Here is a 14,738-nt window from a genome sequence, read left to right as displayed (position 1 = left end):
AAAGACATGGAACAATAGTAAAATCATCCCAGTGAAGAAGGATTTGTGCAAATGTCAGCTGTGAACAGAGGGTGTGAATGTGGGGCAAAGTGATATGAGTTCACGTCCGTCTCATTTTCCTGCGAAGTAAGGGCTGATTTAAACCCTTGTCATGTAGTAACTTATCTTCACAATGGCTCTCCTTACTCATATCTAAAATAAGCACAAACACCATGCTTACGTTCAACTTAGTCTTAACAAGTGGTTTAGAGAAGTATGCGGCCCTTTCTGCTTTTATAAATCATCACCATCATCTGTGCTAAAGCTGCTTCTCCTGCTGCTCTCTTTCGATGCGGCTGGGGATGTGGAGGACAACAGTGGGTCTGTTCCAAATGGCGACACCGTGTCATCCAGTAGAATTTCCTCTAGCCGTTGCTCTTCTTTTAAAGCTGCACTGAAGGACAAATCCGTGAAGTGTGAAAGTGGGTCAGAAAAGGCCGTAGATCCATCGCAAACATCAGAATTTGGTCCATGTGCCAGAGGCATTTGTTGAGAGTAGTCCACAGAGTTCTCCTCTGGATAAGACTGTTGCTTGATGACCTGTGCAGCTAAATCAACAGCATTGAGTGAAGACATGACTGGAAGGCCATGTGCACGTGCCTGGATCTCTAGTTCCTAATATTTCAAACAAAAACAATTAGATGATGACTTCAGAAGACAAAATGTGTCTTCAGCACTATTGCAATAAGTATATGGATCGTACATGCAAATTAATTATACCTTTTGTCCAGTTGTGAGACTACGTGTTAAAATATAAAATTGTTAACCTATGAAAATTTGCCACTCGATTGTTTTTCTTTTTATTTCCCCTCCTGTTGTTAGGCAGCTGTGCTACGGGAACATGAGGTAGGACAGCCTCTCTAAAACCATTGCGTACCGAACCCAGCAAAGGTGACAGAAAAACATTGCAACTTTCTGGTTCGTTATCCACTGCCATCCAGAGAAACAGAAGATACTTTACTTGATGATGCTTATGATACACAGATATAGGTGTTAATCACCATATATAAGCTGATTGATTTTATGTCTGTCTGTGTCTGTCTGTCTGTCTCTCTATCTATCTGCATCTTCATACGCAAGATTCAAATCTTGCATTTCAAGCCATGCAGGGCCATATTCTGCTGCTTCATGTCACAAGCAGGTCTAACATGGCAGCATAATGTATGAAATGTTTACAAAGGGAAAACGAAAATACTGAAGGGAATTTTGTGTCCAGTATTGATCCTTGGCTGCAGGGATATGGTTTTTTGCTTCCTTTTTTGTCTTTTTCTGGCTTTAATACATACATAAGGAAAATGTTTGTACTAATACTTTATTAACTTTCCGGGTATGCTTTTACGTAAGGTTTAATTATCAAAGGAATTTCCTAGAAATCTAAAAAATATCCTCTCCCCAATATACACAGCGATAAATAGGGAAAGCCAATTCATTTTTAATAAATGTCATTTGGGGAAAAATTATATAGATTAATAAAATTTGATGAGGGATAAGTCCTGAGAAAGCTTTGTAGTTCGTGACGACGCTCTTATACAAACCTGAATTCGGAGTAGAAGTCTTCTGTTAGCATGCTCTAATTTCTTCTGCCTGTGTTCTAATTCTCTGGCTCTCTGTTGTTCTTTTTGTAGCCACTTGATGTACTCTACTGATGCTTTTAAAATAGTTCCTTTGTTCCAGCGCATATCACTGCAGAATGTAGAGATAACCTTTTCACAATTGTGCATGTCAGCAGAATTCATAAGAACTTACAAAATCTTTTACATTAATATGAAATAATGATTTACATGACTATTATTCACTCTTAGATATTATTGCTTCTGAATGGAAATTTTAATAGAATAGTTAAGAAGCCCTTATATAGTAAAATTAATCCCAGAATGAAAATAAGTGTCAAAAGAAAGTAATAAAGTGACTTTTTGTAGGAGAGCTAAATGCAATATCATGATTCTACCATTACAGTTTTTATATTTTTAGTGAAAATTGCTTTTATTATTAACTCTAAGATTAAAATCTATGTGCAGTATTTCTGCATTAATGAACTAGGAAATATACATTACTGAAGACTTAAGACTAAATTTTTAAAGATCATTTTGAATATACTACTCCTTTTACCTGACTTACTAATGAGGTTGCTTTTATGCTTGTTAAGAAAAAAATGGTCTGTGCTGAATGCCACTCCTCATTGATGATAGACCAGACAAATCACACTTTGGTAACCATAATGGTTACAGACTGACAAAAGTCCTGTTCAAAAACCTTGAAACAATATAAACCAAGTTAAAATCCACAGCTATATGCAGAACCCAACTCAAAATAAAAGCCTGTTAAAAAAATAAGATTAAACCTGTCCATCATTCAGGAAATCATGGTTTAACTTCCAGCTTACAAGAACTCTTACTAACAACAATACACTTGTTCAAATACATCTGTTCAAGGACTTCCATGTACCTCTTTATCACCATTCCTTTATGTAAGTTCTTGGAGGCCTTGGAAAAAGAATTAAATTTGTTGAAAACATTGAATTGCTAATAAAGTTCAGTATTTTATGACATAGGATGGGCCTGCTGCATTAAATATACAGACAGAAGGGTTTATCCAAACTACCCACTTCACTGCATGATGGCTCAGACCGAGCAGAAGATTGGCAAAGGTTCTGGTCCTATAAAGCAACCTGAGAAGGAAAAAGCTATATAAACCAGTAAGAATCTGAGGTTGGGAGTGACAAGTGACCACCTTAGTGCATTTTTTTTTATCATCTGTTCCAAATACATATATTTATATGCTAGCAATTACAGAGTCAAAAAGAAATATAAATTATACATCAGTTTCCATTATTCCTTGGTTGCTTTAGTTGATGAGATTGCTCCTACTCACATGCTCACCTATGGTAAAACTGTGATCTGGGGTGGATTTATTGCAGAAATGTCTGTGCTTTACATTCAGCTTCTCAAAGTAGGTGCCTGAGGAACCTTGCACACTTACCTCAAGGCTAAGCACCCTTAGAGACTTCCACCAAGGCAGTTGTCTTTCTACGGAATGTATAGGGCAAAAGCCAGGCAGGTACAGGGTTTGGGGACCCAGACCACCTGGCCTTTCCTGATGCACTGTACTAGGGTTGAAAACTTAGGGAGCTGATAGCTCTAAAGATGCCCAGAATACACAAAATGATTTGTGATAAAGCGTCACAGTGTTTAAGCATATCCTAAAACATAGATCATTTGCTAGAGATTTGGGACAACTAGCTTTTTGATCAGAGAGTGCTCAAATTCACATCTCTGTCCTCTCTGGGTGGCACACACACTGTGGGGCTCCAGCACACTGCGACCTCCCCTCATCTCAGTGATGTGGGCCAGGAATGCAGAGCTTTTGGGATTAGAAGGTGAGGAGTTCAGATCCTGCTGTCTACAAAGCCAAAACATCAGAGGCTGTTCGCTGAAGTAGGTATATATTCTCATTTAGACCATCCCTGGTTAAAAAAAACTAAAGCAGAGGTGGGAGTGAGAGCCAAGAGTAGAACCTGTCTCCCTCATGACAGCTGAATCATCTCTTGGTGGTCCCTTTGCCTCCTCCTTCCCCTCCCTGTACTTCTTGCCCAGGTGGGAGGACAGAACATTTTCCTGCCAGCATCCCATGGACTCCCTCCTAGCAGAGGACTTTCGCCTTGCATGTAGGATATCTTTGTTCAAACTGTAAAGGTTAAGAAAGTTTTTAGTACCCATGATACTTATTTTCTGGGCAAATCTTTGACTGCCATCACCACATTACCACCTGGTTTTCTTCAGACCTCTTTGGAAAGTTAGGTAAAATACTGAGAGGTCCCTATTTACACGTGAATTGCAGTGAAGTCTGAAAGGCAGCAAGGTGCCTGTCTGTGTACACCAGAGCACTCCTGAATAAATAGGAGCAGCTAAAGCATTTCAAACTGGGAATCTCCACCGCTATCTCAGATATGAGCTATATGTGCTATGTGTAGCTCAGAATTACAGTAGGTTTTTGTCTAATTTAAAGTGGAAACGACTGATTTAGGACGTATTCATGGCAACTTTGAAAGCGCTACAGTAATAAGAAAACCTGTAGCATAAACTCTGGAGAAACACAGACTGCTTCAGCAAGGGGGGTCAGCTCCTCCTAGCATATAACTGAGACAAAACCAAGCCAGTTTTGGACTGATGGTCTGAACATGTAGCACTACAAAATTAGAAATTAATCCATAGCTGGCAAAATGGAAATAATTAAGACATATAACAGAAGGAGAAAAATATGGATATATAGCACATATTTGGCAAATATTTCATAGTGATTTCACAAATAATTTCATGCCAGTTATAAAATGTTATGAATTCAAAATAAAATTCAGACAAAAATAGTTTTAGTTAATTTTTCTCATTGAGATATGAATAAGTCATATACTCATGACTGTATTTGGAATCTTCTTGTGATGAAATTCAATGTTACATACAATTGACAACCTTTGTGCTATTGTCTACTTTTAGTTCATGTTGCCTTGATTGAATTTTTATGTATATGGTAATGACATTTTTTCTCATAGGTTGAAATAAATCTTCACTGGAGATCTAATTCGTGGATTCAAACTGCCAGAGAGATCAATCTGGTCAGCTTCTGCATGAGATACATATGGATAGATATCTCTTGTGGTAATATTTAGAAGCTTGAGAGGCAAAACTATCATGGAGATCTAGGATGAAAATGCTGAGATTACTATTATAATGTAAGGGAGACTGTTATGTGTGTGTGTCTGTTGCACGTGCATGCATCTCACACATTTTCTATGTCTCTATATATACATATATTGCCTGGTATCTTTTTAAATGAGGAATATTGAGGCTAAATCTTCCAATGTCTGAAGGCAACACAGCGAAGGATCAGCTGGTGACCTGAGAAGCCAACATGCCTTTCACTCTCTGTCTCTCTATACCAGGAGCAAAAGAAAATACTGAAGATGTCTGTGCTGGTTCTGCATTACAGACACTTTCCATCCATTTTAGCCCAGAGCATTATACAGCAGTCACAGGAGAGTGCTATGGAGAAAGAGAGGCTCTATGCAGATGTACAGGTTGGAAGAGGTGCAATACAACTGCTGAGGATGAAGGCAAACAGGGGGAATAGGCACGGGAGAGGTATCTGCATAGCAATAGTCTGCAATGCATCTAGCTCTGCTTAGCAGGCAGGCAAGCAGATTCGCCTATGACGGGAAGAAAAAAACACCTCAGCATTTGAAGATGGATTAAATTGAAGCACAGCAAGTATATAAGAAGAATTCAGGAATTCTCTGATCAGTTATCGGTTTTCTGTTATTTCTCTGAAAATGCTGAATTCTAAATTAGGTGCAAATAAGCTTATCTGAAAAATTATAAAAGTCACTAGGAAATTGTGGGTTTTGCTTTTTAGAGATTTATATGTTGTGCTTAGTATATAATAGAGATATAATTTGAAATTACAAGGCCTATAAACCCATTTGAGAACCTTTAAAAACTGAGCAGCCACTGGCAGTTAGTAATTTTATTGGAAATTGTTTTATAAAAACAGACAAAACAGTTGCATTCATAGCTGTTTTGAACCTATGAAGTTTGATATAGATGAACTAGTCTCTGGAGACAGCAGGAATGCTTTTTTTTATTTATTTTACTCTTTCACTATCTACTAATTGCTTTCTTTTTTTTTTCTTATTTTTCATTTTTATTGTACTTACGTAAGGCTCCATCCTGTAAATACTGAAACCGATGGGAACCTCAACACATGAAACAAGCCGGCTGAGAGCAATAAGAAGTTTTGCAGGTCTGGTCATCAGCAATGACCCCTGCAAAAGGAGGATTGTGTCTTTGTCTCTGTGTGTGCATGTGGTACAATAATATGAAATCTTTAGCAAGCTATGCGTGTTTTATCTAGTTTAATTAACAGAGGTCTGCCACACTTAACATGATTTGCATGGAAAAGTAGCATACGAGTAAAAAACTCTCGATGTTTCATTAGTTTCTGAACCCTAGCTCCTCCTAACTTTACCAGCTGAATCTCTCTATAAATGTCAAATACACAGACTAAAAACATGTAGCTCTCACCTAGGAGAGTTTCTCATTTAGGAGAAAAGCAACAGCCATGAGACTGATCTTCAGCTCATTTCCATTAAGTTAACTTTGTTCAAGTCGAAGGAGCTTCACTAGTTTACACAAGTTGAACCATAGGAAGGACGAGAGCATCCGATCATCTAAGATTAAAACTAATTAACAAAAACGGAGTTTGGGAGAGGGTGATAGTCACAGAGTTTGCCAGCCACAGAGCAGTTACTAATAACAAATATGTTTGTGAAGTTGAAGCTATGTTTGCAGACCATTTCTTTCCCTATTTCTGAGAAATTAGCTTTAAACTATGCTTGCTCAAAGAAATACTTTGAAGGACTTTGTACTTGTTCTGATGACCTGCACAATTACGAAGTGTGTTCTCCTGAAAGGGGGAGCAAGTTTCCATTTTATAATAGCATGAGTGTACACAAGCTTTTCCTTTACAAGAAACGTGGCCGTGCTGGCTGTTAGTGGGTCTGTCCACAGACAATAGACAGAAGGTCAGGCACAGGCAGATGACAGCAGAGAGCAGAGAGAGAGTGAGAGCAGCCAACTACTTCTGCCCAAATCCTCAGTGGTTCTCTTAACATCCCAGTTCTGTAAAATGATTCGAATTCTTACAGGAAATTATTTTTTTTTTTTTTTTCTTAGTATTTGGGGCAATTCTTGTCCGGCTACCATAAAATGGTTCTCGCGTAGGCATTTCCAGACTCTATCACAAGGTGAAGTCCTGTTAACCACCTAAAACTGGGTTCTGAAAGGCTGAACACAAAGGAGCCATGAATGGAAAGGTAGGTATATCGAAAGGAGCAGATGATGAGTTTTTCAGCAGAATATGACTGGGTATTTTGGGTCTTTTCTAATTCTATTTTTTAATTATTCTGTATAGCTGTTTTGCATTTCTGAATGATCTACTACTTGGATATCTAAGCATTGAAAATTAAACAAAAGAGTCTAAGTTCTTTGCAACTTATACATATCTCCATTTTCTAATGCTGATGAAGTGAACTTAAAACACCCATTCATTTAAGCAATGTAATCCACACTTTTCATCATTAAATTAAAAAAAAAAAAAAGTGAAAAGAATAGGGGTTTAAGCCAGTCAAAAGAAAGTCCCTGCAGAACCTCTGCAGGAGCTAAACAAGTTCACTATATAACTAACAAAACAAAAGTGAAATAGAAACCCCACACACCACTTCTAAGAAATATAAATCATAAAAGGTTTCCAAATAGCATCAAAAATGTCCTTTTCTGTTCCGGAGTCTGAATGTAGCAAGCCATCTGGGACAGGCATGCTAACCACAATTGCTTAGTTATAGTAGTATTTGCTCTTCAATGCAAAGGCTGATTTGCTTCACTGTCATTAGTCCAAGCATCAGTACGGTTTCTCCTTTAAAAGCTAAGTTCCCACTATAAGAAGGATCTTCTAAAATCAATATATGAGGTGAAAATGTTATGTGTGATAAAATGTTACAGATAAAGTATTGTAAGAGATGATACATCTCTTTCTTTCAAAGAAGAAGAGGGCAGATTGGGGGCACAGTACGGTGTTATGAAGGAAAAAGCAAGAACTGAAAGAGAACTTAAGGACACTGAGTTATGATTTTGCAACACAGGACCATACCAGAAAGAAATAATAACTTTGATCTTCTCAACCAACAACAACATGATCAAATGAATGTATTTCCACCTACAAATATATATTAAAAAAAAAAGAGTTGACACTTCTTTGAATTAATTTAACCTGGCACCAAGTTATAGCAAAGTTATGTTATACCCTAGTTTTTCAAAAGCATCCTGTACCTTTTGATGCCTCTTTGTTTTTAACACCAACTTGAAAGCTTTTAAATATGCCTGTTTTCAAAAGGAGTACTGATTACCAGCCTTTTTAAGGCAGCAGTCCTCAAAATGTAAGACTCTTAAATTCACCTCGTGTTTTTGTAAACACAGCCACTTTGGGGCTGTCACACTGTTGAACTCAGTCATAGGTTTGCAGACTAAACAAGAAAAAGCAATGTCTTCAGAATCTATACCTGAAACTTTTTCATCAGGCAACACCACCAAAATCTGTGGGTAACATCCATCAACGACTTACTGGAGCAAAATTACAGCTCCAGGCCATTCATTTTAAGAAGAGTTTAAGTGATTGCTCCAGGTATTAACGTTTTGAATAAGTTCATAAACTAAACCTGAATCTAGACCAAAACAGGTAACTGAAACACCTCTGTGGGCAATCAAAAATCGCAACTGGAATTTGTACCTGATGCCCATTTCTAATTGCAGTGTAACTTGCTCCCATTATTGCTTTATAGCTGCAAACCAACAGTGCCATCCACTGTTTTTCTGAGAAATCTTTCAATTATCTGCCCAAATGGTCTTGAATACTGAAAGATGCACCAGCAAATAAAAACTCTTCTACCAGGCTGTGTTTGCAATGGATCACATGAGGCCAAAACTTTATTTAGGTATTTAAAGCACTTATTATTTTAACTCAGCTGTAATACCTAATTCTATATTAATAACAAGAACATGCCCATGTATCTAATCTTGGGTGGATGTTGTAGAAGGAGCTGAGTTTGTGAATTCTCTAAAACGGATGCAGTATATTAACTTTCTCTCTGGTATTTCCGCTCCAAGTGGCTTGTTATACCAAACCTGCACTTATGTAAGTCTCACACAGCTTTATATTATTATAGAAATCCTTAGTATAATCAAAAGTTTCTTAGTCCTAAGGAAAAAAAAAACGTTGACATATCAATAGATGTTTTCATTTGGAGTATCATGCAGGTCTCTATTGACATGCAAATGATAAAGACAAAATCTGTATGATCAATTTTATGCGAGTTACAATCATGCTGGTGCATGGTCTTAAGGCTTCCCTGAGTGACATGAGAACTCTAAGGCTAAAGTTCAGCATTAAATATCATACTGAATTGTTATTGCTAATCCTGCAATAGGCTTTCCTACCGAGGAGGCTTTTTCCATATTGATGACAAATATAAGCTTTAGGGGAATGCAGGTATAGTTGAAGCAATATGCATTTTGTGTTACTCTAAGTATATGCATTAGTATAAAATGCTATTATTATAGCAATTATAGCAATTATTATTTATGTGCTTGCATTTTAGGACTTGTTTTCCCTGCACTGAGTGGAGGATTTTGAAAAAGACTCTTAAGCCGATTTTTTTTTTCCTTAGGCAAAGAGCAGACAGTGACAACATGTATTTTGTTTTATCCCACTAGAGGGCCCATGGCCAGGGCTGAAAGCATCACTCCTTCTCCAGAGACACCACACAATTGCTCCCAGGGACAGAGAGCTGGACTTTCTGTTGTCTGGCTTATCTTCTTTTTTCCCTGTTTTTTTTTTGTTTGTTTTGTTTTGTTTGGGTTTTGTTTGTTTGTTTGTTTGTTTCCCTGATGTGGCAGTCTCTCTTAAACATCCTGGAATGGCTTTAATTTTTATTATCCTTTCACATAAGTTTTCCCAACAGGCACCAAAAATCTGTCAAGGGTCTGTTATTTCAACAGTCTGATCTGAGCCAGTGACCCAGCATGGAAGATTTTGTATCCCATTACTCAATCCTATAGCCAGTATATGCAACTGTCTTTTTTCCCCTGTATTTAAACTATAAACATTGTTATAGGAAAGACTGTTGAACTCACGGATCATTAGACTTGGGGATGAGTGTGCCAAGCTCCTTGATTCGGTAATTAATATTATACCTTCTTCTTCTCTCAACTGTTAAAAAGAAACAGTTACTATTTTTATGGTGAAATATTCTTGGAGAAATTCAACATAAACCATTTTAATTAGTTAAAAATAAATCAGTCGACGTACAGAAAATTTCTTCCTCAAATAGAAGTCCCAACCTGATCTCTTACCTGTCTCTGACTTTAAGGACAAACTCCATGATTAGTACCATCTCTGTATCTTACCCTACCTGTAGGTTTCTCCCCCATTTACAGCTAGACTCCTAGAGAATTAAATAGTCACGTGTTGTCTAAATGTGAGCTAACACTTCTTTTTTTTTCTGATGTTTATGTATCCCTCCTCCACCCTGCTCCCACACAACAGAGTTTTCATCTTAGTGGAGTTTGCTGATGACTTCAACGGGAACACAAGACACCTCATCCAGCATCTCATATTTTTGTCACAAATCCTGCTACAGATCATGGTTAACAGCTTTGTTATCCCTTATCCTCTGTTGTTGCAAACCACAGAGAAGACATAACTGAAATCATATCCCTTCATTGAAACTGAGAAAGATTGTACTAGAAGCACTTCATCCTCAGCATATCTGTTTCCTTTGATGATGGACGGCACAGGTTTATTTACAATAACTTTTAAAACTCACAGAAAATGAAGAAAAATCTCACTGAAACAAAAAAAAAAAAAGTCTGTATTTAAATTCATGCTTCTCCTAAGACAAACTATGTATGGCATCTTGGTTTACTTGCAGTTTAGTTAGGAAAAAGAAAAGATAAGCCTCTTAAAATTAATTCTCCCTCTCTGTGCTCTCAGTCCACTTTATCAGCATTGGACTGGTATCCAGACTGGACTGTGAGCCCCTTCTCTGCACAAAGGGTGTGTTACCTTTCTGCTTCCCATTTCACTAATTTAGAGGGAGTTCTCCTCTGCTTTCTCACCAGGTTTTCTCCAGCTGCTTTTACATGCAGAAATCTCACATTTTCTAGTGGATAGATGCCCGAAGGATATCCCATTGCCTTGGGGGATTTCTTGTATATACCTGTCTCCTGGGTAGCCTAGTTATGACAAGACTGAAGGACAATGTGGAAATGCTGTACCAATGGCAAAAACTACTTTTTCTACCAGGAAAAAATGTTTTGAGGAGGAAGAAGGACAAACGCCATAGGAGTCCTGTTGTGGTACTGCTAGCTGTCAGAAACTAACAGTGATGTTCTACTGGCATCAACTTGCACTTTTGTCCACTCCCTCCAGGTTGTACTTTGACTCAATCTAAACCTCACCGAATGGATGGGATTCAGCTTTGGTTCGTCAGTAGCATTGCACTGAGCCATTTCTGTTATCCCTTGCTTCTTGGAAGACCTTACTTTGGGCTTGATAGTGCTATACTTTGTCAGACCAGGGCTGACCCATCTAGGGCAGCCTAGAACATGGATACATGCTCCTCTCATCCATGTATGGAGACACGCACTTAAAGTTTGAGGTCCTAATTTTGAACAGATGTACAAAAAGCCAGTCCTTAGAGCCTGGTAGAGCTAAATTAGAAATGTGCAGTCAAGAGAAGCCTGGTGGGTCTTCCTAGGCTGACTTCAACCTTCTCACAGTCATACGAGCATATCACTTTCACTCTCAGCCCCACCACATAGATCTCTTTTAGCTACTTACTTCCTCCAATACATAAAGGTATTTTTACTTCTTCTCTGTGTGAGGCTCCTAGTTTTGTGCAGCAGTCAGCTATTTCCTCCCTAACTGATTCCAGCCCAGGGAACTCCCTAAGTGTTATTATTTACCCTGGTGAAGTGCTCTGCCTTGGTGAGACATATTATCTTGTCTTACTCTCTCTGGAAACAGGAATTTCACTCAACAGATTAAAGCATGTGAGGTTTTGTAGTCATGATTCACATAGGGTTATAATCCTCCTGAGTGTACTGTTAAGGGACACCTTGCATCCCATTGGCATGAATGTGCTTGATCTTGTAGGAGAACACATGTAAGTCCATAGAAACTAAGCAATTTAAAAGATGTTGGCAAAATAATGACAGGGCAAAAAGAGTTAAAGAATGTGTATCAACTATACAGTCATATGGCATAATAGCTGTTGTTTAATTAATATTTACAGTGTGGAAAAGACCTGCAAGGACTCATCAAAAAGCAGTCAACTAACCATTGACTATAAAACAAGGCAAAGAAAAAATTTCTTTACAAGTAGACACAATATTCATTTTCTTTCTATTTTTGTAGTTTTTTCCTGAAAATAAATTCCAAATGATTATGCTAGTGAATTAGGGAGAAAATTTTTAAGCTTGGAAAAGTGTTTCAATAGAACTTTCCTGATTATGTCTGATGCAGTTCCAGTAGTATCCTGAGCTATCAATAATATTTCAAGTACTAAATTATACCAAAGTCAAACAAGAAAATTAATTTTGAAACTACATGGACAGGACGACCATATAGCAAACAAATATTACACCTTGATTCTTTGTTTGAGAAAAAAAACCAAGAAACGCAAAATCAAAATACATTTAGTAATGGTTTAAACTCTTGCTGTTACAAGAAGATATTCCATTTCTTAGATCTGAATCCCTTTTCATGGTTTCATTGAGGATCCAATCTTTCAAAAAGGATGTTTTTCTAGTTCCTACTTGGTATGAGGAGGTACAAGAACATTTCTGTAAAATGTGGACCTTATTCAACCTGACATGAATGTTTAGAAAATCAGGTTTCAAACACTGTTTTTTCAAGTCATGTCTAAAATATCTGGTATTCATAAAAGAGTAAATACACTGATAAAGCCTTTATATGTAATGCATTAATATTTCCAAGCCATCAGACAGTAGAGCTATCTCCAGAGTGACTGAACTCTGAAGTATACACCTGGAGCCAAACCAGAAGAGATGTTGCATGTCTGCGTGCTATCACCCTGGCATACAACCTTCAGCTCAGCTGCCAGTGGTGAGAGACAGTTCTCAGAGATGTCTTCTGTGTTCAGGAAGGATGATAGAGCCAAAATAAGCAATAGAGGCAGCGGTAAGTCCTGGCATCCCTAATGTATTCATGTACCTGTCTTCTCCCTTCTCGCAGTTCCAGACAACTCCCACCCACCACCTTTCCCAGTCCAGCAAAAACTCCCCATTCCTGCCCAAAGAAGACAAGCAGTAGCTGCACTGGCACTTCAGAGATGTGCTAGCAACAGGCCTAAAAATCTGCATGATCTACCTGTAATCCACAAAAACATACTGACAGAAATAAGGATGCCTTCTGGAAAGTCTAAGTAGCACAAAGTTGTCCACAGTGGTTGCTAGCACATTGTACCAATGGATGTATACTTCGAGGCACATAATTTCATGCAAGTGAAGCCATAAAGCCCTCTAAGATTAACAGAGTAGCCAGAGAACAAAGATATAAATAGTCGCTATTAACTAGTTACAAATTCATGTCTAAATTGACAGAATCATAGAATATCTCAAGTTGGAAGGTAATCATAAGGATCATCGAGTCCAACTCCCAGATTATTTCTGCTGGAAAAAGTGGAAAGAGGAACTGGAAAATGTAATTGTTTTACTCATCTCTTTCCGAAAAGAATCCTTCAGTGGCTTTTTTTTTTTTTTTCCAAATTACTCTTTAGAGGAAAAAGTGCCTAATTTTATAAGCAATCTTCTTTCAGCAATAGACTGACTTTTTTTTTCTGTTCTGGATAAACCAAAATGTTGTTTCTTTTTATAGGTTTAACATTTAGACACCGAACTATGAATTTCACTGTGTTCTAAGCCTAAACTACGGAAGATATTACTCTAGAACTGAAATGCCTAACATCTGTACATGGCTGCACCGTTCTCCGTAAAGAAGTGTAACCCAGCCTACAGAGGCTGGGGGGCTTGTGTATCAGAGGAGAGTCAGAGCACCATTAGTCTCAGTCCTGCCCTGAGGTCCTTTTGCGACATGCTATTTCCACAACTTTAAGTGCTTAACTAGTGTTTAGAAGTTGCCTAATATCCTCTGTAATTTTTTTTTTTCCTTCCCATCACCTGTAGAAAGATACAGCCTCATCACTTGGGTACTTCACTAAGCAAGGTGTGAAGCCTCTGGATTTTCACTGTTTTTTTCATCGTCTGCCTCCTTTCTTGTCTGTTTTGCACTGTATTCTTAGAGACAACCTCGAGTGAAATGTGCAGGATACGTGTACAACTGTAGAATAAAACCATAGTAGCAGGAGATGATATGCAAAGAAATTCATTACAATATGTTAAGTATTTTGAAAGACAAAAGTCAAAGACAGAAATTAATTTCAGGGAAGAAAGCTGTGTGGTTTGTTGTGTTCAATTTAATTACCCTGGTAAGATGCTGATCTAGAAGAGCAGAGACTTGGTAGCTAATGTATATTATTTCTGCATTCCCCATACATTCCATTTAATGAGATGGAAGACGAACACATACTTACTGAGATTGTGGTTATCCTTTTTTTGTCTCTCCTTTGCCATTGCTCGTGTATCTGCTTCTGACAGAAAGTAACATTTATTAAAACAGTCCTTAAGTTACAATTCCAGTACTTCTTTCATCTTTTCAAAACGGCCCGTTGTCACAAAAAGCAGCCTTCTAGTCTTTTTACTTCATTAGTCTTTTTATTATTAAACAATATCATAAGCAAATCTACATTCTACCAGTACTAAATTTTGGAGCAGGTCTGGCAGGTTGCTTAAGATTTTTTTATTGCACATTTTTTATTTAAGAACATAGAAATGCTATGGAGGGGTATTTTTCTCCAATTTGGTGTATTTTACATCAGGATAAAACTTAGAATACACTGATATGAATATGGATTTGTATATCCCATAATGCAAGAGTTAATCAGATTTGTAAGATATTGAACAAACTCACTGTTTCTTCTGAGTGACACTAATAAACTGTACATGGTTGTTAGC

At 37.6% G+C, this 14,738-nt stretch overlaps 1 protein-coding gene across 1 annotated transcript in view; it reads right to left on the bottom strand.

The window, feature by feature from the left end:
* Positions 1–273: 273 nt before the first annotated feature.
* TFEC (transcription factor EC) overlaps positions 274–14,738 on the bottom strand; it is a gene marked incomplete at its 3' end in the record, with an annotated part of 95,393 nt that continues 80,928 nt past the window's right edge. The window contains exons 5-8 of the mRNA XM_081997705.1: positions 14,258–14,314; positions 9,777–9,852; positions 1,575–1,722; positions 274–654 (exon numbers count right to left, since the gene is read on the bottom strand). Of these exons, the coding sequence (XP_081853831.1) occupies positions 274–654; positions 1,575–1,722; positions 9,777–9,852; positions 14,258–14,314 (662 nt within the window). The remainder of the gene's footprint in view (positions 655–1,574; positions 1,723–9,776; positions 9,853–14,257; positions 14,315–14,738) is intronic.

Source organism: Phaethon aethereus, assembly GCF_964289735.1.
Source record: "Phaethon aethereus genome assembly, chromosome: 1".
In the NCBI taxonomy this organism is placed as follows: domain Eukaryota; kingdom Metazoa; phylum Chordata; class Aves; order Phaethontiformes; family Phaethontidae; genus Phaethon; species Phaethon aethereus.
The sequence above is the reverse complement of the archived record's forward strand: the minus strand, read 5'-3'. Positions and strand labels throughout refer to the sequence as shown.